General features: G+C 38.1%; 1 protein-coding gene and 2 long non-coding RNA genes across 10 annotated transcripts in view; 2 read left to right on the top strand and 1 right to left on the bottom strand.

Moving 5' to 3' along the window:
* The window catches only part of ITGA1 (integrin subunit alpha 1), a 179,545-nt gene extending 170,809 nt beyond the window's left edge, over positions 1-8,736 (bottom strand). For all 4 annotated transcript variants that reach the window (XR_009502303.1, XM_059916363.1, XM_059916364.1 and 1 more), the window contains exon 1: positions 8,652-8,736. Coding sequence is in view for 3 of the 4 variants with exons in the window: in XM_059916363.1 (XP_059772346.1) it covers positions 8,652-8,712 (61 nt within the window). In the remaining variant the exon portion in view is untranslated. The remainder of the gene's footprint in view (positions 1-8,651) is intronic.
* Positions 1-27,799, top strand: part of LOC132362225 (uncharacterized) — a 745,765-nt gene that overhangs the window by 1,910 nt on the left and 716,056 nt on the right. For all 5 annotated transcript variants that reach the window (XR_009502307.1, XR_009502304.1, XR_009502305.1 and 2 more), the window contains exon 2: positions 134-181. This is a non-coding gene — a long non-coding RNA (uncharacterized LOC132362225). The remainder of the gene's footprint in view (positions 1-133; positions 182-27,799) is intronic.
* LOC132362226 (uncharacterized) lies at positions 4,826-9,716 on the top strand. Its single transcript, XR_009502309.1, has 2 exons — positions 4,826-5,066; positions 8,079-9,716. It is a non-coding gene; the product is annotated as an uncharacterized LOC132362226 (long non-coding RNA).

Here is a 27,799-nt window from a genome sequence, read left to right as displayed (position 1 = left end):
CAAATTAGAACCAATATTTTGTGGCCTCTCTTCTCCCTCCTTCTCTTTCTGTACCTCCTTCCTTCCCCACCTTCCTATCATACTGAGTGCCCTCCCAAAGTTCCTAACTCAGACTGCCTTCTTCTACTTCCAGGAGAACCCAGCAGCTTTTCACTGAGCAAGGAACTGATCACACTGAAGTGTGAGTATGGCTTGTGTCTCCAAAGGACATGTATCTTTTTAAAAGGTGCTTGTTAAGCTAGAAGAATTCTTAACTGGTAGAGTGAATGTGTGTGTGTGTGTGTGTGTGTGTGTGTGTGTGTGTGACAGAGAGAGAGAGAGGGAGAGAGAGGGAGAGGGAAAGGAGGAGATGCTTTGAGATACTCCTTGATCACCTAAGTATAATCATCCCCCTCTTGAAAAATCTGCCAAGGATCGAAAACCACAGAATCACAGTGATAGGCACACAGGGACCTTGATAAATGTTAGGTTTTTACGGAAGAGCTATCACTTACTGAATATTCACCAGGTACTTTCCTATGCTTTTTCTAGGCCTTGCCTGTAAGGTAAATATTTGTTATCCTCATACATAGGTGAAGAAAATGAATTACAGAGAAGTTAAGAAATGTATTCAAGATCACATAACCAGCATTCAAATCCAGGCCTGCTTAATTCCACACTCTCTCTTTCCACTGACACAATTCTACATTTATGGATGCTTGAAATCATCTCTGCAACCCCAAAGATTATGTGCTATTACCCACTGGCATTTCCCCTTAACTCTCACCTTTGCCAGTTAAACAAAGACTCACAGCTTAGGAACCAACCTAGGGCATTTGAAAGGAAGGTCCCTTCCTTGCTCTTTTAGTACTTTAAAACAGTCCTTATATTCTTTTCAACGTAATATTCCTTTTGCTCAGCCTAGGTCACCGTTGTAATTCTTGAGAAAGATCTAATATTCTACTTTAGAAAAATACACACATATTTCTACATTGAAAATCTATGGGAGACCCCCATAGACTGATGATTCTGTGGTTCTTTTGTTTGTTTGTTTGTTTTAATTATGAGGCACACTGCTTTGGGCTGTCTTTTTAAATATAAATGTGCTTCAGTGATTGAACATACTACAAAACTTTTCACAGAATTATTATTTAATCTGAAACATCTGTAACAGAATTTTCTTTTTAGTAACTTGAGCTTGTTGTTGAATGATCAGGTGTTTTTCTCCTAGACTTTGTGTTATAACTTAGTCTTTCTAGATCAGTCGTTACACTTTTGAGTTATTTGGGGTTCTCATTCCCTATTAATTAAAATCCAAATTCCCTGGCATTCAAGGCTTCCAAGACATGGCTTTACAAGCTTTATTTCTCCTTTAATTCAGAGTTTTTGATTTGTCTATCACTGATATCTTAAAATTAAGAAGTCACATTCTGTTTTATAATGTTACTAACAATTTAAAAAGAAGATTACTCTTAAAGTAAGTTTCTGTAAACCTATTTCAGTTTTTTGAGATAATCCATGCATAGATAAGAAAATGATTAATTTTTAAACACATCTTAACGAGGAAAAGGTCTTAAAATGTTCAAAATAATGTATGATGACAATTAGTTTTATTATACTTGGTTTGGAAAATTATACTTGGTTTGGAAATGACAGTTAGTTTTGTTATACTTGGTTTAGCCAGCACTCTGATTATAAATATCTAGTGATAATAGCAATAGTTTATTTAGAGAGAATGTGCTAACCTTAGATTGTACAAAGATGCCTATGTGACCTCCACAGGCAAAGTTAGTGGTCAACAGGGAGGATTATTCAGCTAATTCAGGCAAAATGGTGAAAGGGAAAAGGGAAAGGTTTTTTTTTTTTTTTTATAAGGAACTTGCTGTACTCACTTACTATCTAAGTTCCTGTGATTAAAAATACTTACTTGCAATCGTCACAGAACAATACAAAGCTCCTACCAAATAAATAATTTTATCAACAAAAGTGTGTGTGTGTGGGTGTTCCTGTTTGTATGAATCTCTATACAGTACAGGATCATTTTATTAAAAATATTGCAATAAAATATGTAATTTTAGGAACTGGTCAATACCCATGCATTTTCAAACTGTAGTACTTGGCAAACTAAAAGTATATAGTTAATAAGAAAAATTTGAAAGTACATTGTAATTTGTATTAATAGTATAGGATTTATAATAAAATATGCAGACCATTCATCTTAATCATCTGAGGTTCTAATATGATTGATTTGAGTGTCCTATTTAAATTTAAGAATTTACATTTATTTCAGCAGATCTCAGATAGTTCATAGAAAACAGCATATGTCTTCACTCCTTTTAATATTTGAATTATAATGATTTTTCAAATCAGATTTCTCATTTAATTTGTTTATAGAGCTCTACATTTGGATAAAACAATATTAATGCTTTTGCACATAAAATGAACTCTTAATACTAACCAGTACTTATACTGTAATCTCCTTTTAAGATTTAGTTGACTTTTTCATCTTCCTTTTAAGTTATAGAAGACGTTAGATCAAAATTAGGTCCCTTCAAATATACATGGCCCTAGCTCTAACCACCAATATGATAGAATATTAGAGATGTTAGAGCTTGCCAAAACTAGCATTATTGATCCTATGACCTGAAACATTTTTTTATTACTTTATTGTCACCTTTCTCCTCCTGAAGCTTCCTTTTTAAAGGGAGAGTATTCAGAGGAAGCTCTGCTCTTGGAATCTGGTGAGGTTGCTGGTGCCAGAGGAGCAATTATCCCCTGAATTAGATACAGATTTGGCTCTGGAAGAGAACTGAGAAGGGGGACAATGTTCACATCTTTGTACCTAGAAGGAGTGTGTCTGAAATCTTATGATGCATGTTTTAAAAGTACAAAGAAATGTGATAGAAAATTGCATGTAGGTATACTGCATGTTATTTATTATAATTTTCAGATGTATATTTTCCCACATTTCAACATCTCTTGAAACTTGGAGGCATCTAACCATTTAGCAATTATAATTGGATTGGCAGTACTTTTCTTTCTTAATAGTGCATAAAATAACGGTGTATCATTCAATTGATGGTGTCTTCCATTCAGTTAGATATAAATATGGGTAGATGGAAATAGGTAGGTGGGGATATAATTAAAAGAGACAACCTGACCCCTTAAGTATTATTATGAGTTTGTCTGTAGTCTAGTCTTTTGTGACTTGTTCAATAACAAATTTTCAAGTGACTATTTTTCTAAGATGGTAGAGATAATAAACAAAGACCCTGTCCTCACAGAGCATACAGCGAGCTGGGAAAACAGACAATTAGATGTTTAATTTTAATATGTGGTGTATTATAGAAGCAAAAGTGCTAAGGGCATACAAGTCTCTGGGGGAGGGGGTCCAGTCTACTCCAGTGGGTTCTTGGAAATCACATTCATATGGGGACTTGAGGATCAGTAGCAGTGTAACTGCTTATGCAAAAGCCTGGAGACTTCAGAGGAGCTGGCACAACAGAGGAGCTGAAAGAAGCTCAATAATCATGAGGATGAGAATATATTCAGCTCATTTACATCTGTTGATACTCTACTGTACTTGCTTCGAGAGCGAATACAATTCTCCAGTCACAGACCACTCTGAATAGGCAGCGTATTCTGACTTTAGCATTGTGACAACAGTTCCAAATATCTTTCATCTCAATTTCCTAACATGAATTCAGATACACTATTTTGTATTTCATACCACAGAAGAGCAGTGTAGGTAAAGAATAGCATTTTGATGCCTAGTTTTCTGAATATATTTAAAACATGAGCTCCTTTATTTTATAAAATACTTAAGGGGCATATTAAAATTCAGCAAGTTCTACGTCTAGTGGGAAGTTTGTTGGGTTGAGGTGCTGGAACACAGGTAGAAGAACATCCATCTAAGGAAGTAAGATCCACAGTTATAAGTTGTGGTCCAAGAGCTCATGCATCAAAATAGCATCATGACAGCAGAGAAGAAAAATAGGCAAACTAGTTTGGCATATATATTTTATTGCTACTGTCACTGCCTATTTATTAAACAAACAAACAAAAGTCCTATGAATTTATTGCTGCCTTTACAGACATCGTAATGACTTAAATATTTTCACTGTCTTCCATTGTGTGTCATTGGAGGTCATTTCTTTGTTATGGGTAAGTGGCTGACTTCCTTCCATATCCAGCCATTAGCTCACTTCTTCTAGAATAGGAAATCTTGCCTGTGAAAAATGTCACAAAAGAAGACTCCTGCTTTCAGGCTAACTAAAATGTTTCTAGGGAGGAAAGATATATAACTCAATTAGGGATAATTCTATATTTGTATTCTTAATAACCAGAGATAGTAGTCTTATTTGAGTTACAATTAATGTAGGGAAAGACATCATCTAATTTCACTATATACCTAAAAGTCATGGAAATAACAGACTCACTTCACCATTAATTAGATCCTTATCAAAGTCTTTTAGACAATTATGCTTGGATTTAACATTTAGAGGGCTGAGCAAGAGAGAAATGGACTTACATTTAGACAGCCTGGTATATTATTTCAGAGCATGAGAGATCTGAATTGAGTACAGGCTTTGCGGTTTATTAATTGGGAGACTTTGGTCAAATTAGGCTCTTAGTATTTTGGTTTGTTCATCTCTAAAATATGGATAATAGTTCCAGACTTTTCCCTTTTTTGAGATTAAAATGTAATATGTGCAAAGTTCTTGGCACAGGGCCTCTTATCTAATACATTCTCAGAAAATATGTGCCTTTCAGCAATAAGTTGTGCTAGTTTTTCTCTGTTATTGTTTGTCTTGACCCTTGTTCCCTGGGAGTTTGAATTCTGCCATTTGGACATGGCCAATGGGATGGCCGGGCAAGGCATTAGGGGGTAGAAGGAAAAGCAGGGGTATTCCTTTCCCTTGCTTTCTCCCTGCTATGCTTCAACTTTGGCACTAGCTGTATTCTTCTTATGGCCACAGCTCCTGTCCAGTGGTCCCCCTCCCATAGCCACAGTTCACAGTCAAGCTGACACTGCTGCCTTCTCAGGCCTAAGAACGGCAATGGCTTTTCTTCTGATGTTGCTTCAGGTACTTTCTTTCTACTATTGCTCATTCTACGTGCTCCAGCCATCTTTTGTCAGTTCCTTTATATGCTTCTGCCAGCAGTCCCTTGATTTAATTTTTTTCAGTTAAATCCTTTATATATGCCACTAGTTTTTTTGCTGGGACTTTGACATATATAAAATAACAATAAAGGGCTTCCCTGGTGGCGCAGTGGTTAATAATCCACCTGCCAATGCAGGGGACACAGGTTCGAGCCCTGGTCCGGGAAGATCCCACATGCTGTAGAGCAACTAAGCCCGTGCACCACAACAACTGAGCCTGCGCTCTAGAGCCTGTGAGCCACAACTACTGAGCCCGCGAGCCACAACTACTGAAGCCCACACACCTAAAGCCCGTGCTCCGTGACAAGAGAAGCCACCGCAATGAGAAGCCTGTGCACCGCAGCGAAGAGTAGCCCCCACTCGCCGCAACTAGAGAAAGCCCGTACACAGCAGCAAAGACCCAACACAACCAAAAATAAATAAAATAAAATTAATTTTAAAAAAAAGCTTAAAAAAAATAACAAGACTTTGTTTGGACTTAGAGAAGGGCATCTTTCTTTTTTTTTTTTTTTTTTTTTTTTTTTTTTTTTTTTTTTTTTTTTTTGAAAAAATGCTTGATATGATTTTTTTTTAATTAATTAATTAATTTATTTATTTTTGGCTGTGTTGGGTCTTCGTTTCTGTGCGAGGGCTTTCTCCAGTTGCGGCGAGCGGGGGCCACTCTTCATCGCGGTACGCGGGCCTCTCACTGTCGCGGCCTCTCGTTGCAGAGCACAGGCTCCAGACGCGCAGGCTCAGTAATTGTGGCTCACGGGCCCAGTTGCTCCACGGCATGTGGGATCCTCCCAGACCAGGGCTCGAACCCGTGTGCCCTGCATTAGCAGGCAGATTCTCAACCACTGCGCCACCAGGGAAGCCCAGGGCATCTTTCTTGATGAATCATCTTTAAATGTTGGAAAAAGCTAATACAAGGGGGTTCTAAATATAATGGGAAGTTTACTGGGATGGTTTATTGGGTAGGTGGTTGTTGGGATGTAAACCCAGCTTTGAAGACTGGGGAGAGTTTGCTTAGATGGCAGGGGGTGGTAAGAAAGAAGGGTGGAGTGCTCTTCTAGATGCAGAAAACAAGATTCCGTGCGCAGTAGTAAGATGAGCATGAGGATTAGGGGGAAATAAGGAAATGGGACTGGCTATCATGGGCAGTTTATGTTCAGAGGCTTTGGTAGGCAGAACAGTGGTCTCTCAAATATCTTCATTTCCTAATCCCTGGACCTGCAAATATATTACCTTATATGGCAAAAGGGATTTGGCAGATATGATTATATTAAGAATCTTGATATGGGGAGATTATCCTGGATTATTCAGGTGAGCCCAAAGTAATCAGGATTTTAATAGGAGGAAGGAAATAAGGTCAGAGTCAGAGAAGGAGATGTGATGATGAAGCAGAGTCACAGGAAAAGATTTGAAGATGCTACTTTGCTGGCTTTGAAGATGAAACGTGGAGCTGCATGCCAAGGAATGCAGGTTGCCTCTAGAATCTGGAAAAGGCATGGAAATGGATTCTCCCCTAGAGCCTCCAGAAGAAATGCAGTCCTGCTTGCATCTTGATTTTAGCCTAGTGAGGCTTCTGACCCACATAACTGTAAGATAGTAAATTTGTCTTGTTTTAAGCCCGTAAATCTGTGGCAATTTGTTACAACAGCAATAGGAAACTGATAGAGGCATAGTAGGAGACAGGGGGTGCTGGATTAGGGCAGACCCTGAAAGGTCAGTTGAGAATTTTGGATTTTATCTGAAAGACAACAAAGAACCACCAAAGGTTTTTGACTAAAGACTAAGGTATGATGAAAATTATGTATTAGGAAGATGAATTAGAGGTTAAGTTCAGAATGAAGACAAGATGATGAGTTCTGCAGTACTGTGCAAGGGTGGGTATGGTGATAAGACCCCAGATTAGCTGTGGACTCCATGAATTGATGAGAAGTTTGTTAGGAAGCTGACAACATGATGACTGACAGGGTAACCAACAAAGGAAAGGAAGAAGTCAAATTTCAGATCCTTATTGTGTTGTGAAATGGGCATAAATATAGCACATATAAGGAACCTGTTGATTCTGAGATAATAACTTTAAACTCTAAATTTCAATATGATTGAATAATATATGTGTATAGATATAGATATAATACATATATACACACACAAAAGAGAATTAAATGTAATTTAGAAACGTGTATGCATTATTTTCCTTTAAGTTCCTTCTTGGATTTAGCAAGGTTTATTACCCCCAACAATTGCAGAAAACCCACAGTATACAACTTGTGGCTGTTTTAGGCATGGGGAAATAAAGTAGTTGAATTTAAAAAATATATATATATATGTATAAGAAATTATAATTTGTTTCTGTTTTTTCAAGTTTCATTGTCTTTTTAGAGGATATGCAGACCTCGTTTGATCATTTCTGCATTAGTGACTGCTTATTTAGTAAAATGAAAAAAGTACAACTTGAGTAGTTAGTAAACCATTCATATTTTGCACAACAACAAGAAAAAAATGCAAACAACCTCCAAAAAATTTGAGCTGGAGAGGAGTCATAGGTCAAACACATGTAAAGGGTAGTGACAGTGGCTGATAAGGTCAACCATTCACTGTAAAGTGGTTCAGAAGTTGCCACTGTTTGGATTATTGGCCCTTTTCACACAAAGCTTCACCCTATCTGCCTTCTCTTTCTTTCACCCTTGCAACTTTTCCCTCTCAGTCAGTAACTGGTAAAAAAGATCTGACCACGGGTTAATCATTTGGAAAATCTTAGAAAATGCTACGATTCAACCTGTTTTCTAAATTGAACGTAACTTTGCATCTCCACTGTGTTTAAGTCTCTCCTGAAAGATAACTATTTATGCACAAGTAACAATACTATATTTTGCATTTAAAAATTTAGTCGGCTGTGTGATATTTACAAAGTAAATGTTCACTATTCCTTCCTCAATTTCAATAGGTTCCTTCTCCTGGGTGTTAACACAGAAACATCATTTCGAGACAAGAGGCAACTTTACCTTGCATTCTTCCCTTTCCTCGTTTTGTAGCAGAAAATATCTTGAGTACTTGACAGCAAGAAAATGAATAATACCCACTCTTGAGCAACCTGAGGGTAGGAACTTTGCATATACATCAGGTGCCCGATAGTTACCGCCCTCAAAAAAAAAAAAAAAAAAAAGAAAAGAAAAGGAAGGTAGAAGCTATCAGCAAAGTCCTAAAATACCACGTATATTGTCAAAACAACTTTAATTTGAAAAGTCAGTTCCACCTTGTAAAGTTTTCAGCTCCGCTCCCGCCTAACATTGGGGTGGAAGGTTTTGAAACGACATCAAAAGTAATTCATAACAAAACCCAAACGCAGAAACTGCTTTCTGTACTCCAACCTGCCCAGACTACCTGGAGCGCCGGAAAGTGGATCCGCGCTCCATTCTCCCCTCCGGGCCGAAGCTCTGCATGCCTCCCTCCCCACTTTAAGCCCATAGTCTCGAGTCTCGAGCGCAGGAGATGCTCAGAGATAAGCAGGGTCACTCACCGGTGAGGAGCCAGCAGCAGGCGACAGCGACCCCTGGGCTGGCGCAGCGCCGGGGGGCCATAGTTGGAGCGGCCGCAGCGCCCTGGGACGCGCTGGATCGGAGGGAAGGACTCGGCGAAACCACGCGCTGGAGCCGCGTTGCTCTGGGCCACTCCGCCCGCCGCCGTGGGTCTCAGTCGCTAGCCCCGTTGGCCCCGGCGCCTGGGAGCAGCACAGCGATTTCCTGTGTTTTCGACCAGCCCCTCTAAGTTCGCTTCACGCTTCTCGCATCCCAGAGGGATTGCCACATCTCCCCGCCGTTCGCACTCTCGGGCTCTGAAATCCCACTGGCAGCCTCCCAGGCTCTGTCCGAGACATGGACAAATAAAGCCAGCTTCGCGGGTCCTTGTTTAGGCTAAAGTCCACGAGCTGCGAAGCAAACCTTAAAGGGACATCTGCCTTTCATTGAGAGGGTGATTCCGCTCCCCGCGCCAACTCCCTAAGGTAGTAGGGACGCAGCCGAGGGCCGGACCTTCGGGAGGGTGGCTCCAGCCCAGTGGCTCCGCCTTCGCACCCCTCACTTCTCCCCGGGTCTGGGCACGGAGGGCACTTTCACAGTGCCGGGCTCCTAGGCCCTTAAGGGGAGGCTGCTTTCCTGGGGTCCGATTGCGCAGAAGGGATCGGTCCGTCTATGCAGGAGAGCAGATCTGGTAACCCCCGTGCCTCTCCTGTAGACACTTGAACTTCGCTGTCCAGCCGTCTCACACTAAAAGTGGGTGGGGGCGTCCACCCCGACACGCCCCGCTGAGGGCTTGGCTTTCACTTATGGAGGGTTTCCTTCCTTTATGGCGATTCGTGGTCACAGGGAGGCTTTTCTTTGGGAAGACTGTGATAAGCTGGGGGAAAGGAGAACCAAGACTGGGGGAAAACACGAAAGAAAGAAATGCAAGAGGGAAGCGGGAGGGGAAGGAAGGGAGGAAAACAGTCTCGTTAGAAATGGAATGTGTGTGGGCAATTTTGTTTAATCTGAATTAGGATGTTTGTACACTGGAAGTTGAATCTAATAAAGAATTTAGGGCACTGTTTTATTTCTTGTTGCTACAGACTTTTATAAGTAAGAGTGCGTTAAGTCGGTTGCATGTTACTCCCTCCTTCCTCGCTCCCACTACTCTAGGGAACTGAGAATTGGGAAGGTAAGTTGGCCCGTCAGAATGCTGGGGCTTGGACCCCCCTCCCTGGGAGACCCAGGCCACTTAGGAGTTTGCAATGCTTCCCTTGTCTGGTGAGTTGTACATCCTTTGAGTCAAGAGCCACATCTACATGTTAGCTTCACCGAATACTTGCTATTTTTAAATCAGCTGTGTTTTAGTGGTTTTGAGAATTTCAAAGAAGGGGAAGGAGTGGATGAGTGGATTTGTGTTTACAGGTGGTGGAGGGACTCAATTCTATGCAACTCCATTCGATTCAATTCAGTTCAATTCAACTAATTACTAACTGAAAGTTTCTGTCTAGCAGGTCTAGGGCTAGGCAGGACAAGAGTGCCACCCAAAGGAGGACTCATTGCCTGGAACACAGTACAGGTGACACAGTACAGAGAATCCAAGGGAAGGGCAGAGAGAAAAACCACAAGGATGATTGAATAGATTGCCAAGTAGAAGATTGCAGGGACTAAAAGTTGGAGAAGACAAAATTTTAAAAGTTTAATGAAGATCAGAAGTAGGGTGGGCAGAGGTGAAAGGTTGAAGGCCATCAAATCTCAGAAAAGGACCTATCCGCCAAAGAATTGTTGTTCTAATTTATGAATTTGAAGTGATTCACTACTTAGTAAGTATATTAAAAACCCTGTTTCCCCCTGTTTCCAGCTCTCATATTTTCATTTCTTAGTCCTATCTTCAAAATTGCAGAAATAAGTCTCTAGAAAAATTGCCTTGTGTTGGGCCACTGTTCAGTCCCACTTGGCTTTACTTGGGCTCCTTTGCCTGCATTCAGTGCTCTCACTACCCCAGTTTGGCTTTCCAGTCTCTCCCATCTTCATTAACTTGATATCATCAACCTGCTTCCTGCTGCTCCCCTTTCTGGGAAAGCTCTGCCACAGAATGCCTTTCCGGTGTATATCTCACCTCTCTGTCTGTAGTTTCACTTATGTCTTATGCTTCTCAGTATGACCCAAAGGGCTTTGCACAATAATCAGTAAAATCTGATTAATTGACTTATGCTTAGACATTAAAAAATCATAATATTTTCCTAAAAATATATCTCCAAATTGCTCAGAGTTTTCAAAAACAGATAATAGTATATATATATGTGTGTATGTGTGTGTGTCTATGTGTGCATATACATATATGTACACATATATACACATGTATGCATGTATATGGAATTATAGAAAATTGCAATATATTGAATTATAAAAAATGAAAAGAGAAATTGTAAAATTATATCTTATTGAAATAAAGTAGGATTAAAACATACTTATAATCAAGGCTGTAGTTACTGGGAACTTTACCTTTCTTTGGGAGGGTTAATAAATACTTTGAATGTAAATATTTTTAAAATCTCCTCTAAGATTTACAAACTAATGGTGATAACCAGTGCTATGGTTGAAGTTAATTTTCATATGTGTTATGAATCTTATGGCTATATTTATTGATCTTCTTCATGTCAAATCAATGCAGATGTAGGAAAGTATTGCTGGAGAAGTAAATTTAGAATAAGTGTTCATTTTCTGAATTTCAATAAATCTAAACACAAATCAGTGTCAGGAAACCTATTTTCTTAACCAGTTTTATCCTGACTAACAGAAAGACATGCCATTGAGTGAACTGAGACTTAGAGAAGATAAAAGCTGTGGTCACAAACTAGTAATTAAATGAGGTCACTTGATGGCCAATGCTAAGCTCTAGACTTTATACTGTATACTTTTCTATTTTAAGTGAGACCTAATCTGATCAGATCTCTTTTAGAGTTTGGAAATATGGGTGAAAAAAGTACAGAGAGGTTAGAGGCTGAACTGATTAAGAATTTGGAAAGTAGAGTCTATGAAATGAGGCAAAAGTAATTGGGGTTACTGACCAATAATCTCAAAAAGAGAAACAGATACTTCATTCCAAAGTATTCTCCTTGGAGCTAATCTAATATAATGAGAAAGATTATGGTAGGTTCTGGAGTTAGACTGCATGGATTCAAGTCCTGGAACCACCATGTGGTAGCTGTGTGATTCGGGAAGAATTATCTAGTGTCTCTAAGCCTCAGTTTTCTCAGAAGGAAAATGAGGATGAAAATATTGCCTTTCTCTGAAGATTGTTGTGAAGATTAAATGAGAGAAGCCTACAAAGCATTTAGCACAGTGCCTAGATTAAAGTACAGTAAATGCTTAGTAGAAATGAATCATTCTTCCCAGTAGTAGGAGAATTAGTATTAGATTGACAGTGGAAACATAGGGTGGGGCCTCTGTGTGGTGGGCTCTATAGGAAGTGATGTAACTGGATGGGCATCAGAAAGGGAACTTTAGTGGTTGGCTATAAACATTTCCATCAATTCCTATTATTGTTTCTAGACTCCTCACCTTTAGAATATTTACTTTGGATTAGGAAATTATCTTGAAGATACCCCTATAAAATGGGTATACGTTAAGACATCAGAACCTCTTATGACATTAGCAAGGATTTGCTTTTCAAATTAGCTCGCTGTCAAAAGATTATTCTTATTATTTTTTTAACAAGAGAAGAAAAATTTCATTAAGGGGTTGGGAATAAAAGAGAGTCTAGAGTTCTGCTTCTGGTGTAAGCCAGGGTTCTTTGGTAGTACAATCATGGATTCTCAAGGCCACAGCATAAATAAGATATCCCCATCTGGGTAGGAGGGTGGTGTCACTTTTACTCAATAATAAATAATTTTTAAACTATTGTATGTTAAAATAACATTTTTATAAGAAAAATACAAAATGATGTGTTTTGAAAAGTTAAATGTGAGGTCTCAAATACATTTTAAGGTATCCTGAAAGTGTGCTTTCATTCTGACTCTGAGGATTCTGGGGTAGGTGGTATTGTCTAGAGCTGCTTCTGTTTTTACAAAGATTTCATGATGATTCAGATTTTAAAATTTACTATGTATGTATTCAGGGTAATGCACTCCAAGACAGTGATACTAACTCACGGTGCTAACCCATATGGGCAGCTCAATCTAGTTCAATAATTTTTGAGTTCCTGCTATGTATCGGACTCCAGGGCTATGTTCTGCAGAGGCAAAAATGGGTAGAACAGTTGTTTTTCTACTGAAAATCTGCTGTCCATTAATTTCTTTCACTTGTAGGTAGGAACAGAAAATAAGCAGTTTTGTTCTCAATTCTAACATTGATGTGTTTCATTTTAAGCCTGTTAAATTAAGCAGTCTTGTGAAATTACCACATTAGTTGTTGCTACTTCAACTTAAGAACCCATGATTGCTTCTTCTCTGGCCAAAATAAAGTCGTATGTATGACGACAATGATGTGGGGCTTGAACTTCATCACCAACCAATCTTTTTTGTTGTTATTGTGTAATGTTCTTGTGTGAATGTTTTTTCACTTAAAATATAAAATAGGTCTTCCTCCCGCTCTATTTCCTGGACAAGTCTGTGCCAGAAACCTGGTCCAAAGACGTTTGGGCAATGGGTACTTATGAAAAAAGTCTGACTTCAGAATCCTGGTGAGGGACAGATCTTAACACTGTAGTAAACTTCTCTAAAACTTCTTGGCAGACTTCAACATGAGTGAGACAGTAAGACTACAGTGCGGGAGGGAGCGCCAGGGTGGTGCCCTGACAAGAATATTCACTTTGTGGCACTCTCTGACTCAGAATAACCAGTACTCAGGAGCAGTAACATTTTAGCTGTGTTGCTGGATCCCTTAATTTGAAATATGAGTTAATTATATTTTAAGATATTAGGCAATTCTAGAATTATTTGAGCAACTTGATTTAAATATTTTCCTTTAGCCAATTTCTAAAAAGTTAAATCATAGATGGACTCTAATATCCCAGGATTATAGCAAGTAAATGATTAGTTACTAATCAAACCGGGAAGATAGGTATTTCTTATAGTAGGACTGGGTCACTAGATATGTATGTATAAAAATAAATACATCAAGAGAAAGAGCGTCTATTATTTGGCTCTGAAATAATAAATAAATTATTTTACAAATTATGTGGCTATTTTTCATCTGCTTTACTAGACTATAATCTATATCAAGACAGTCAGTTAGTCATTTTTATTGCCTGCAAACATCTGCCCTCATGTAATTCATTCATTCCAACATTTATGGAACTATTTCTGTGCAGCAGGAAGTCTTCTGGGTCCTGCAGATTCAGAGATGTTGAATTGTGTGGCCCTACCCTCAAGAAAATTCACAAGCTACCTAAATATATGCATAGAAAGATATTTCTAATTGCATCTGATGAACCCTAGAATAGAGGGTAAAGTCAACAGGAAGAAAAAGACAATTTCAAAGAGATGGTGGCACTGGAATTTAGCCTTGCAGGAAGTGGGCAAAGGTTTCATAGATGGAAGAAGGGTAACGGGCCTTCTAGACACAGGCAGCATGAAATGGATGAATAGAATGGAATAGAAGTTAGGAAAGGCAAGTGAAGTTGTGACCAAATGTGCAAGAATCTTGGAAGGATGCCAAGGAATTTGGAATTCTTATAAGCATAGAATATTTTCATAGTTCTGAGTGACATATTCAAACATGTTTTTTACTCTATTTTTATTTTCTTCTCTTATTTGTTTCCTGAAGTGGCTTCATTTGATCTAATTTTGAAATATATTAGAGGAGATGAAATATATTAAAGCCATGAAGCACACTGTGAAACTTTTATCCCCTAAATTTTTATGCAGTGCCTTCCTTAAGGAAATTTATTATTATTTATTATCAATAAATACAATTACGTGCACTACTAGGATAAAGGTGGAAGACTGGACATTTGTCTGACAAAACAACATGGATAGCCTAGAAGAATAATATTCGGTGGTTCTTTTAAAGTTTGAAGAAGATGAAAATGAAGCCACTTATCATGATGCCTAAAAGAAATTTTAAATACTCCAGTCGGACACCATATAATAGGTATTTAAATATTAGTAAAGATATACTACCAATATTGGCCATTTTAATCTTTTTGGTCCCAAAGTAGATCAATGGAATGAAGGCAGCCATGAACTCCTAATCATCCAAGTCTTTGTTCTGTGGGGTGAGGACTGCTTTTAAAGGCCCTGCCCTGAAAGAGGAGGTGTGGGGCTTTTCATGAAAGATAGCCATGACTAGTTGATCCCCCTCCAGGAAAGGAAACTGTGGGCAGCCAAGAGGATGGAGCCAGAGATTTTGAGTTAAAAGCCACTAAAGTTGCCAGGGTAAAGCAAGAAGGAACAGCCAAGTGTGAGTAGGCAATGAAGACAGAAGCATTGTGGAGCAAGGTTGGAACCAGAAGGCTTAGAAAATTCAAAACTAAGGCCATAAATACCAGGATCTGCCCTGATTTTTCTTTCATTTTGGTCCAAGTGTGCTACAAATGCACAAGAGAAGAGTTTAAAGTACCTACTATGGACTTATGGCTAAATGTGTCTGAGCCATAAAAAGTAATAGGACAAGTAATTGTAATATTAAGTGTATTAGTAAGGCTAGAAAAGAAATGATAAGGTTAATTAAACAATTATATGTGTATATTGCAGGGAAGAATTCCATAGTCACTGAAATGAGGAAACTATTTTTATGAGACTAAATTTCTCTCTCAAACCCCTAATATACAGAGAAGTAATTCAGTGTTTTCTTCTCTTTTATTTTTTCCTGGGAATGACTTTTTAAATTTTTTTAAATTTAATGCTTGCTGAGAAAAAAAAAAAAGGAAGAATATATGACGAAAAGAATGAGTTTTCCTTTCATAAGATCTACAGAAAGTTGTTGAACTCCTTGGATGAAAAAAGAGTTGTAAAGGATATAAGAATGCAGAGAAATTGGTGGATCCTGAGGTGGCGGACAGGGCCTAGAACGACTACAAAGAATGTTAATCTCTTACGATCTTATAACTCATTTTTACAATAACCACCCTGCCAAAAACATACAAATACAAATAGAATAAGATCTTTTGATATAAATTCAATCTACCTAGAGTAACAATATTTAGATTTTCCTTATCATCTCCATAATACTTAGTTTTGAGATTGTTGTATTTTATAACACTAGAAGTTACAGAAAGTGAATCAGAATTTTCTACTTTGTGGTGACCAAAGTTAACTCTTCTGAGTAAAAATGGTATTTTTATTCCATGAAAATGTCTTAATGAAAAACTCATTTTGTGTGAACTATAGTAATAGGCATGCTTGTGCAATATTAAAACAAACAAGAAGGGAGAAGTATTTCTGGAATTATAGAGTAAGTATCTCAAAAATTCTGCTCCTCCATAAAGGCCATGAGAACTTGGGCAAAAATTGTCAAAATCAACTTGTTCCGCACTCTGGAATTAAACAAAGAGTTTCAATTTTTTTTTTTTAATTAGGAAAAACAACCTTAAAAAACTGGCAAACTCTGTGGCATGTTAATTTTCCCTATTTCCATCCCCTTCCTCCCAGCTCTGTGGTATCCTGAAAGCAAATGGCCTCACAACTAGAGTAACTGAAAATTGGCAGTCTAGCAGCCACTGTATGTGGCAGAACAGGTTTGGACCTCCCCCAAATCCCTAACCCAAGAGAATCATTACTATTTGACCTGAATGGCAATTTCCTGAAAAGTTCCATTCTCAAGATTTGTCTTTATTTGCCTTGATTCAGAGCTAGCTCTGTGAAAGTAAACCTATTCCAAACGCATTTGTTAAAAAAAAAATCATTAGCCATTGTTTCACACAACGGTGGCTTAAAGCAGCAATACCAGTCAGGGCTAACAAGAGGCTGATGAAAATGCAAAAGAAAAAACTAGAGAATAAGATGTTCATAGAGAACTTTGAAAAAGTTCTACGTATTTCTGAGAATATAGGACATGTGCTTGTGCAGGTCTACTTGTATGCTCCAGAAACACCTGAGAAGACTCTAATCTCTCACCTCGGGCTGACCTTGAATCTCTGCAGTCAGGAAGTAAAGGCTAAGGCAGAATTGTAAACTGCCCAGTGGAGCGTTGAAGATGCACCCTAACATGCAGAGAGAGCCCTTCAGCAAAGGCTGGGAGACTTGATGTTTCAAGGTATTAAACAGAAATCTGTATTTAATCATTAAGTGACTATTAAGCTAACCAACCAGAGACTTCAGTAGCCATAAAAAACAAAGACTTTACAGAATTAGTCTAGGAAAATCACTCAGCAAATACACACAGCAGCAGTAGCAGCAACAGCAGCAGTAGCAACAATAACAACAGACCCTAGAAAGTGAGGTAGTTTGCAGAACCGCCATATTATAATATTTTAAATATCCAGTTTCAACCAAAAATGACACATAAACACAGGAAAAAAGCAACGATAGAAACCATCCCTTAGGAATCCTAAATGTTGGACTTACTAGAAAAAAACCTTTAAATCAGCTATAAAATGTATTCAAAGAATCAAAGAAACCGTGTCTAAAGAATTAAATGAAAGTATGAGAATGATGTCTCATTAAATATAGAGGATCAATAAAGGATAGGTATTATTAAACATTAGGAATTATGAAATTGAAAAATACAATAGCTGAAATAAAACATTCAGTAAAAGGGCTCAATAGCAGATTTGAACTGGCGGAAGAAAGAATCAGTGAACTTAAAGAGATTATCCAGTCTGAGGAACAGAACAATAACAACAAATATAAAATAAAGAAAAATAAATAGAGCCTCAGAGACCTGTGGGACACCATCAAGTGTGCCAACATACTCATGATGGAAGTCCCAGAAGGAGGAGAGCAAGAAGAAAGGCCAGAGAGCATATTTGAAGAAATAATGCCTGAAAACTTTCAACATTTGGTGAAAAATATTAATATTTATATTCAAAAAGCTTGATGAGTCAAACTAGGAAAAAATCCAAAGAGATCTACACCTTGATTCATCATAGTCAAACTGTTCAATGCCAAAGAAAAAGAATAAAGAAAGCAGTAAGATAAAAGTACAGTAAGTCCCCTACATACGAACGAGTTCCATTCTGAGAGTGTGTTCATAAGTCTAACAAAGTTAGCCAAGGTACCCAACTAACACAATTGGCTACATAGTACTGTACTGTAATAGGTTTATAATACTTTTCAAACATAATATATAATAAACACAAAAGATAAAGAAAACACTTTTAATCTTACAGTACAGTACCTTGAAAAGTACAGTAGTACGGTACAACAGCTGGCATACAGGGGTTGGCATCAACTGAACAGACAAGAAGAGTTACTGACTGGAGGAGGGAGAGGAGGTGGGAGATGGCAGAGCTGAAGGATCATCAGCAATAGGAGATGGAGAGCAAGCTGCAATTTCACTCACACCTGACATTAATGGCCCAGATTCTGATTTCTTGCTGGATTCAATTCTATCTGCCCTCTTGAAAAAACAATCCAGTGATATCTGGGTAGTAGCTCTTTTTTTCTTGTCATAGATGACACGGTAGCATTGGATTGCATTCTGAATGACTGCTGTAACCTTCGTGTACTGTTCTACGTTCAGGTCCTGTGCCTCAAAAACTAGCAGTGCCTCCTCAAATAAAGAAAATCCCCTTGCCATTTCCTGTGTTGTGAATCTCTTTGGTTCTTCAGTTACTTCTTCTTCCTCTTGTCTCTCTTTGTCCTTTCTCTGGGCTTCCAATTCCATCAGGTCTTCATTAATAAGCTCCTTGTGTTGTGCAGCAAGGAGTTCAATGATGTCATCCTTTTGCAGATCTAGCTCCAGCTTCTCACTGAGGGTCACTAAGTTGCTGAAGACCTCTTTGGACTCCTCATCCACCTTCTCAAATCCACAAAAATCATGAACAAACTGCAGGCAAATGTTCTTCCAAACCCATTAATGGTGACGGCCGTAACCTCACGCCAAGCAAAGTCAATGTTTTTTATGTCCTTGTAGGTGTAATAGTCCTTTCAAAATTGTCACAAGGTTCCTGATTCATCACTCGCCTTTACTGCCTGACGAAAAGTGTGACATAAGTAACATTTCTTGAAAGTCCCTATAACTCCCTGGTATATAGGTTGGATGAGCGACACAGTATTCAGTGGCAGATGCACTGCTTTGACGTTGGGATGAAAGTCGTCCATGAATGGGGGGTGGCCCAGAGCATTGTCGAGCAGCAGAAGAATGTTGAATGGGACGTCCTTTTCCAAGCAATATTTCGCTATCTCCTGGATAAAGTGGTGGAAAAACCAGTCCTGGAAAATGGCCCATGTAACCCAGGCTTTGGGGTTAATCTTCCACACAACAGGAAGAGAGCCCTTGGCTGTGTTTTTAAGGGCTCTTTGGTTCTCTGAATGATAAACTAAGAGAGGCTTCAGCTTCATATCGCTGGAAGCATTGCCACCAAACAACAGAGTTAGCCTATCCTTTGCTGCTTTATAGCCTGACATCAACTCTTCCTCCTTACTGATGTAACTTCAGTCTGGCATCCTCTTCTAGTACAGTCCTGTCTCATCCACATTAAAAACTGCTTGGGTAAATACACGCCTTCATCAATAATTTCTCAAAGTGTTTCAGGAAATTCCCAGGCTGATAGTGTATCTGCACTCGCTGCCTCACCACTAACTTTTTCATTGTGAAGGTTCAGGGTTCTGGCCTTGAACCGGTGAAACCAGCCATGGCTGGCATTAAAAGATGAGTCCTCTGATTCTTTGCTGTGCTTCTTCTTCACATCTTCATAAAGGCTTTTAGCTTTCTCTTGAATCAGCGTTAAGCTGAGCGGGACTCAACGCTGATGCTGATCCTGCATCCACACACTGAGAAGTTCCTCCATCTCCTCCATCACTTTTCCACGCTTCTTTGATGTTATTGTCAACGGCATCCGCATAGCAGGCTTCACATGTTCCATGATCTTGTCCTTGTTCTTTAGAGTCGTGCCAATGGTTGCACGATTCCTGTTATAAGGAAGAGCGATGTCTACCATCTTTTTGCCTCGCTCCACTCTCTCAATTATTTTCACTTTTGTTTCCATCATTATTGCCTGGTGCTTCTTAAGTAGTATCAACTACATCACCACAGCTTTTATGCTTGCTTCTGGACATCCTGGGCTTGAAATAAAGATACTGTATTACTGTACTCTATACAGTACTGTACAGTAAAGTACACAACCACTTGTAGAGGATGCACTCACGTGACAATGTACGCCAGACACCTGAACTAACTTACGTGATTGGACATGCAAATGCACGTTTACATCTTTGAAAGTTCACAACTTGAAGGTTCATATGTAGGGGACTTACTGTATTCATCATATACAAGGGATTCTTAATAAGATTACTTACTTCTTTTCAGAAATCATGAAGGCCAGAATAGAGTAGGATGACATTTTCAAATTTCTGCAAGAAAAAGGCTATTAACCATGTCCAGCAAAACTATCCTTCAAAAAAGATAGAGAAATTTAGATATTCCCTAATACAGAAATACTGAGATGAGTTATTGCTAGCAGACCTGCCCTACAAGAAACACTAAAGGAGTCCTTCATTTTACATGAAGACACTAGACAGTAACTCAAATTCACCTGAAGAAATAAAGAACACCAGTAAAGGTAATTACATTTGTAACTGTGAAAGAGAATACAAATGCATTTTGTTTCGTTTCTTTTATCATATTTAAAAGTAGAACAATAATTATAAAAACTGTGTTGATGAGCTTACAATTAATAAGATGTAATTTGTATAACAATTGTAGTACAAAAGAAGAGAGGGAATGGAGCTATATTGGAGCAAAGTTTTTGTATACTATTGAAATTAATCCCAACTAGATTGTTTTAAGTTAAGATGTTGATTGTAATCCCCGTATAACATGAAGAAAATAACTAAAAAATATGTAAGAGAAATAACAAGGGAATTACCATGGTATATTATAAAAATATCTATTTAACGAAACAGGAGACAGTCATGGGGGAATGAAGGAAGTTTCCTTACACCATACACAAAAATTAACTCAAAATGTGTCAGAAACCTAAATGTAAGAGCTAAAACTATAAAACACTTCTTAGAAATATAGTAGCAAATCTTCATGACCTTGAATTAGGCAAAGGTTTCTTAGATACAACACCAATAGCATAAGTAATAAAAGAAAAAATAGATAAGTTGGACTTTATTAAAACATAAAACTTTAGTGCTTCAAATGACACCATCAAGAATGTAAAAAGACAACCTACATGATGGGAGAAAATATTTGAAAATCATAAATCTGATAAGAGTCTAGTACCCAGAATACATAAAGAATTCTTACAACTCAACAATTTAAAAAAACCACAAATAACCCAATTTAAAAATGGACGAAGGCTATAAATACACATTGGTATAAAGAAGAGATAAACATAACCAATAAGCACATGAAAAGATGCTAAGCATCATTAGTTATTGGGAAATTCAAATCAAAACCACAGTGAGATAGTACTTCACACCCACTAAGATGGCTATGACAATAACAAGTGTTGGCAAGAATGTGGAAAAATTGGGCTTCCCTGGTGGCACAGTGGTTGAGAGTCTGCCTGCCAATGCAGGGGACACGGGTTCGAGCCCTGGTCTGGGAAGATCCCACATGCCGCGGAGCAACTGGGCCCGTGAGCCACAACTACTGAGCCTGCGCGTCGGGAGCCTGTCCTCCGCAACGAGAGAGGCCGCGATAGTGAGAGGCCGGCGCACCGCGATGAAGAGTGGCCCCTGCTCGCCGCAACTAGAGAAAGCCCTCGCACAGAAACGAAGACCCAAAACCGCCAAAAATAAATAACTAAATAAATAAATTAAAAAAAAAAAAAAGAATGTGGAAAAATTAACTCTCTCAATAGATTGCAAAGTGGTGCAGCCAGTTTAAGAATACCCAAGAGAATTGAAAAGATATATCCACACAAAAACTTATACACAAATGTTCATAGTAACATTATTCAGAATAACCAAACAGTGGTAACAACCCAAATGTCCATGCGTTGATTAATGGACAAATAAAATGTGGATAAATATTATGATATTGCTCAGCCATAAAAAGGAATAAAGTACTAATAAATGCTTCAGCATGGGTGAACCTTGAAAACATGCTAAGTGAAAGAAGCCAGACACAAAACGCCACATATTGTGTGATTCCATTTATATGAAATGTCCAGAATAGACAAATCCGTAAAGAAAGAAAGTGGTTTCCAGGGGCTGGAGGGAGAAAAGAATCAGGAATGACTGCTAATAAGTAAGGGAATTCTTTTTTTAGGCTGACAAAAATGTTCTAAAATTAGATAGTGAGGATGGTTGCACAACTCTGTGAATATACTAGAAACCACTGGAATTGTATGCTTTAAAAGGGTTAATTCTATGTTTTCTCAATAAAGCTATTAAAAAATAATACCCTGCTAATAAACCACAGTGAGTGAGGAGATACCCAGAGGCCTAGTCTACGTGCACAGTAGGAGGATTAATGAAAAATGGATTCTTTTTACTTTTTGATAAAATTGATTAGGCCAGGTATCTACACTGGCATATCAGGAATAATTAGTGATTCACAGTTGCTGTCTATTATGCTTTTTGGTAATGTGTAGAGATTTTATAGGAGAAAAGCTTGATTATAAATTGTAGTCCAAAATATTCTGTAGCAATTTGGCTGCTATACATATAGATGCAAGAACAAGTGAAAAATATTATGTTCTTTTTCAGTACTCAACTTGATGCATGTAAGAGTTCTAGAGAACAACGTGAAGTACTATACTGGCAATGATTACAAAACAGAAAAACCACAAGACTTCTTCAAAATAAATACTGTTTGTTCGTTTAAATGATAATTATTGGTTTCCTATTTGGTTGAGGCACTGATTCAACAGTGTCTACTCATTGGAACAAAGTGGTAGGCAATATAAAATTCACCCAGAATATTTCTGTTGATCACAAAATTTTAAGGCACTTGCATGAAGTAGAAAACAAAAGGTATAGAGCATATTCAGTGAGAAAATGCTCTAGATATCAACATGAAACCATAGGCAAAGCAGGCATTAAAGGGAAATGCTCTCCATTTGCTCTCAGCCTTGTCATTGAATCTGTGCTTATAACTATCTTAATGAAGTCAGATGTCCTAAAATTGAAAACAGGAAGAAATACTGGAAATAAAATTCCGACAAATAAGCAACTGTAGTCTGTAATTAACTCCAGTTGCTTATTTTAATAATTTTTTCAACCCTTATTTATAAAGCAATTAAATGGTATTCAAAGTTGACAAAATAAAAGAGAGACACTCGAAATGACTATATCTAGGGGAATCTCAAGATTTTCTTACAGTTTAAAAAAAAAAAGGAAGACGACTGTTCTCCAGTCAAAAACTAATAATGAGTAAATTAAGTGAGAATGATTGTGTCCTAACATATAAAACACATGTATAACCATAAGCATGTGTGCAATCACACATGCACGCACATGCAAACCCACACATCCTAACACATCATCCAAATATGACACTGGTCTCTGCAGAAACACACGCTGAGGTTAAGAATGCTTACCTACTTATTTATATATGTGGCTCTTTGCAGTATTTTATACTTTTGCTCCTTTATTGCCTTTACATTTCAGCTTCACAGACTTCTAAGTGGTAACTGTCTTTCATCATTGTTTGCAAAGATTTAGTTTCTTTTGAAATTTAAGAGGAGTTATGACACTTCATAAACATTCACAGAAGGAAATCTTAATAATTATTACTTGTATGGTTTTATAATTATTGAGAATTGTCCATTTATTATTACATTTTTTCCCATTTAGTCTTCTACTTGAATTTCACAATTTTCCCATTAGGAAGGCTGACTAGATAACTCTAATTTACTTTAGTTTTCAGAAATTTGGAGCCACACAATAAATGGACGTGCCAAAACTGAAAACTAACTCTGTTTTGTTTTGTTTTTTTTTTAATTCTGTGTACTCACAATCTGGGAACATTTTAAAGAGAATTTTTAAAGAAAATATACTTTAAGTTGGTATTTTAATTTTTGTCTGTTTGTAGTAAATACACACAAAATTTAGAGTAAATCTCTAGGACACATCTGTTTCCTGTTCATTGTGCACATCAGATTATAAGCTTTTGGAATGAAAAGTGGCATTTGAAAACCTCAAGAAATGACAATAGCAGCAGTGATGATATTTTTCAGTTCTCACTGGTAATGTGGGAACTGATTATTTTTCTTGAAAGCTTTTATAAAATAAAGCAAGCCTTAGAATATATTCAGATAGGAAATAAACCTTGACATTATATGGTTTCCAATAGCAATAAATAAGAGTTTCAACAAAGAACTCAGTGATTTTTTAAAAATATTAACATTTCTTAAATACTTGCCCAGGTTGTTTTTTTAATTTTATGATGCTGTCAAAAATTGATGCCTGTATGTGTGCAATACGTATTATTCTACCTTTTGGGTAACACAGGTGGTTGAAGCACCAGAACACATGTTCTACCTAAATAGATGCACAGCTTTTAAATAATCTTATATTTGGGGCAGGTTACAAACTTTTGACTTGGAAGAAAATTTATTGAGGTTTGCCCTTTGATATTAATTTGCTGCATTAAGAAATTTAGTTTAGATCTTAATCTAAATGAAGGATTTGAGAATTAGAATTCCTTTGATGAGAAAACGTCTACCTTATTTGAAGGGGAATCTGTTTATTATTTAAACACACATCAAACATCAAGAACTAAAAAAAAAGTGTACTAAGACAAAGAAGAAATTGCCTCTATCTCCTTTTCTATCCCTTCCTTCCCTGTCTCACCTCCTTCAAGGGAATTTTTCTGAAATTTTTGGTTCTTTCTGTAGAAATCAAAGATCCCTCACTCACGAGGAATGAGGTCTTTCTGGTCACACACATAAACGTACGTGTGTGTGTGTATGTATGTATGTTTGTATGTACATATGAATGTATTTATCTCTGTCAGCCATCACCCAGCAGATAATAGAAGCTACAACTAGCTAGGAGCTCAAATAGAAATCAATAAAGGGGCAGTTTGCAGAGATGTGTGGTTAGGGCCGAGGAAACCAGCAAGGCATGTCTGATCACAAATTATTCCCACCCCTAGGCCTCCAGGTACAAATGAAGGAGATGGCATTACCAGTGAGAGCTGGAGTCTTGGAAAGGGGTGGTGTCCAATAGAAGGAGGCAGCCAGTGGGGTGGGGTGAAGATGGAGATAGAGCCTAGGGTGAGAAGGAACCAGGGAGGGCACCAGGAAACATCTGCCTTCTCCCTTCTTCTGCTCTCCAGTATCCTGCCAAAGGCTCCTGTTGGCCTAACCCTCAGAGGGCAAGGGGACCTGGGTGATGCCATCTATAGGGGTTAGTCTCCCTGGAACACAGAGCAGAGTGGAAAAGGGCAGAAAATGTATCTGGGGAACAGGGGGAGCAAATGGAAAATAACCAGCCTCCATCTCCAATGCTTCATTTTCTTAGTCTGGCTTACTAACTTGCCAGGTGAATTGACCTCTCACTGCTTTGACTGTATACTTACATAAGTGAGCATTCCTTCCCAAAAGGTGAGGATGCTGCATTACCAGTGGGACCACCTGACTTAAGCAGACAAGACCTCTCTCTGTCCCTGCTCTCAACCCCTAGACTCCACATTATTGGTGATGGTGATTGAGGGTTGTGAGTGTTTTCTAACAAGTCCGTCTGATTTTAGGCTTTCCATGTCCTGAATTAATTATGAGGATGAATCAAAGTTGGGCAATAATCTTGGAGGAGAATCCTGGGGGTTCTTGTACAGAGCTTGGTATTGATGTGCTCTGGGAGTCTACAGCCCTCTCAGCTGACTTCAATTAGATCAGGACTTTGATTATCATATTGGTCCAAACCTTGAGGCTGATAGTAGCTTCTCAGAGGTGCCCAGGGACTCTGGTTGTGCTCAAAGGGCTGGCAGGCATATTCCAGTCAGACAAATAATTTACCAGCCTAGAAGGGCCCTTGTCCAAAATTCTGAAACTTTATGTTTCTATAAGTAAAAATCTTTTTTTTTTAAAATTAATTAATTAATTAATTAATTAATTAATTTATGACTGTTGGGTCTTCGTTTCCGTGCGAGGGCTTTCTCTAGTTGCGGCAAGTGGGGGCCGCTCTTCATCGCGGTGCGCGGGCCTCTCACTATCGCGGCCTCTTGCTGTGGAGCACAGGCTCCAGACGCGCAGGCTCAGTAGTTATGGCTCACGGGCCCAGTTGCTCCGCGGCATGTGGGATCCTCCCAGACCAGGGCTCGAACCCGTGTCCCCTGCATTGGCAGGCAGATTCTCAACCACTGCGCCACCAGGGAAGCCCCTAGTGAAAATCTTTTGAACCCAAATTTAATATTCAACCTTAATTAACACTGGAGGTTCAGACCATATACACTCCTCAGTATGGTGAAAAAATATCTTTGAATTAAGTGTCCTGTGTTACATTTGCATGCAGCTCTGGTTCTTATTTTAGGAAAGAAAACCTGCCAAAAGGCACTGAAATTGCCCTTAAAATGCATCTGTTTGGTATCATATAAACATGGACTAATATGAAGATAATTAAATATTATTGAACATTATTAATGAATCTTATTTTCTCATGTTTTGAAGATTGCTTAAATTCACCTCTCTAGGATGTCAGGGAGAAAACTGTAGCCAATGCATGGGAATCAACTGCTACATTCTACTGAATGACACCATTAATTCAATGAGATCCAGTTCTTCTAGGAATTAAATACTTTCAAAATATGGAGAAAATTATGACCAGCACTATGACTGCTATTACTGCAGAATGTCCTTCCACAGTTTTCCTCTTATGTCAAAAAATAGTGTTAAAGTTGAAGAAAATACAATAAGAGAATGTTTAAAAAGAAAATTTGAAACTTACAAATAGAGGATATAAGGATATTAGATTGTTCTGCTGTTTAATGAGCTGCCCTTGAGATTTTGGTGTACTTGATGGCTCAGTGTACCCAAAATTATCTTGTCTGTCAAGATTTATATAGGGGAGGATCACAAAATATCTGAAACCCTCTTGTCTTTAAATTCAAATTGTTTTGGTTCATTTATCAACAGATACTATGAGGCCCTCTTTTAAGTTCTGGAGTAGGAATAGGGACAGGGACATATAGAGTAAGGGGAGGGGCATGTTAAGGGGAGGTCTGGTTGTTTAGCAGACAAATCAAGGAAGTAGATGGAGATCAGTGCTGCCTAAACGTCCCACAACCTGCTGTGAGAACACAAGTAAGGAACAATGAGTATGTTTTCTAAGTATCTGAACAAGAGGGGTTATGAAATGTTCACATTCAGGAGTAGGAATCTGGAGCTTTTATTGCAATTGTGAAAAATCTAGAGGGCAAGGAGAAGACAAATTAGTGCTTTCATTTCATTTGGATGAAGTTGATAAAGAGCTGAACTACCAGGGGAGTAACACAGAACAGGTCAGAGGGTCACAGAGCAGCTGAGCACAGAAGGACTTCTTTGTTTAAATATATATATATATATATATATATCCTTTAACTATGGTTATCAGTAGGATCTGCCACTTCTGTTAAAAAGATATTTGTTATTCAAGAACCTACAAGAAGTCTTCAGAACTTAAACAGCAGAGTATATGGGAAGCTTGTGCTTTACTTTCTGATTCAGTGGTTTCATAAACACCCAACGGAATGCCTACTCTATGGCAAGTATTATAAGCTGCTATAAAAATATTTATCATTTAGTATCAATTTTTTCTCTAGTTCAGAACCTTTAATTGAATAAGAGTCTTTCATGCTGGGGTATGTGTGTGTGTGTGTGTGTGTGTGTGTGTGTGTTTAGGTATTTTGTTATATACAAAAGGAAAGAATTATCAATGTGTTTTATAAAGATAACTTCCCTAGAGAAAAGCCATGACCTGCTGAAAAAGTTTCGGACAGCCAACACAAAAAATCAGCCTTGTAAACAAGGACTTCTGGAAGTTTGATATACAAGGTTCTCCACCCATTTTCCTGTCACACAGGATGTAATGGTTTTTGTTGAAATGCAGTGTGACACTACATAACTGGCAGTCACTGAATGCATTGCTTATTATTTGGATTACTCTATAGAGCTGCATTTACAGGA

The sequence above is a fragment of the Balaenoptera ricei genome, chromosome 3, assembly GCF_028023285.1.
Source record: "Balaenoptera ricei isolate mBalRic1 chromosome 3, mBalRic1.hap2, whole genome shotgun sequence".
Lineage (NCBI taxonomy): Eukaryota > Metazoa > Chordata > Mammalia > Artiodactyla > Balaenopteridae > Balaenoptera > Balaenoptera ricei.
This window is presented reverse-complemented; position numbering and strand designations above follow the sequence as displayed.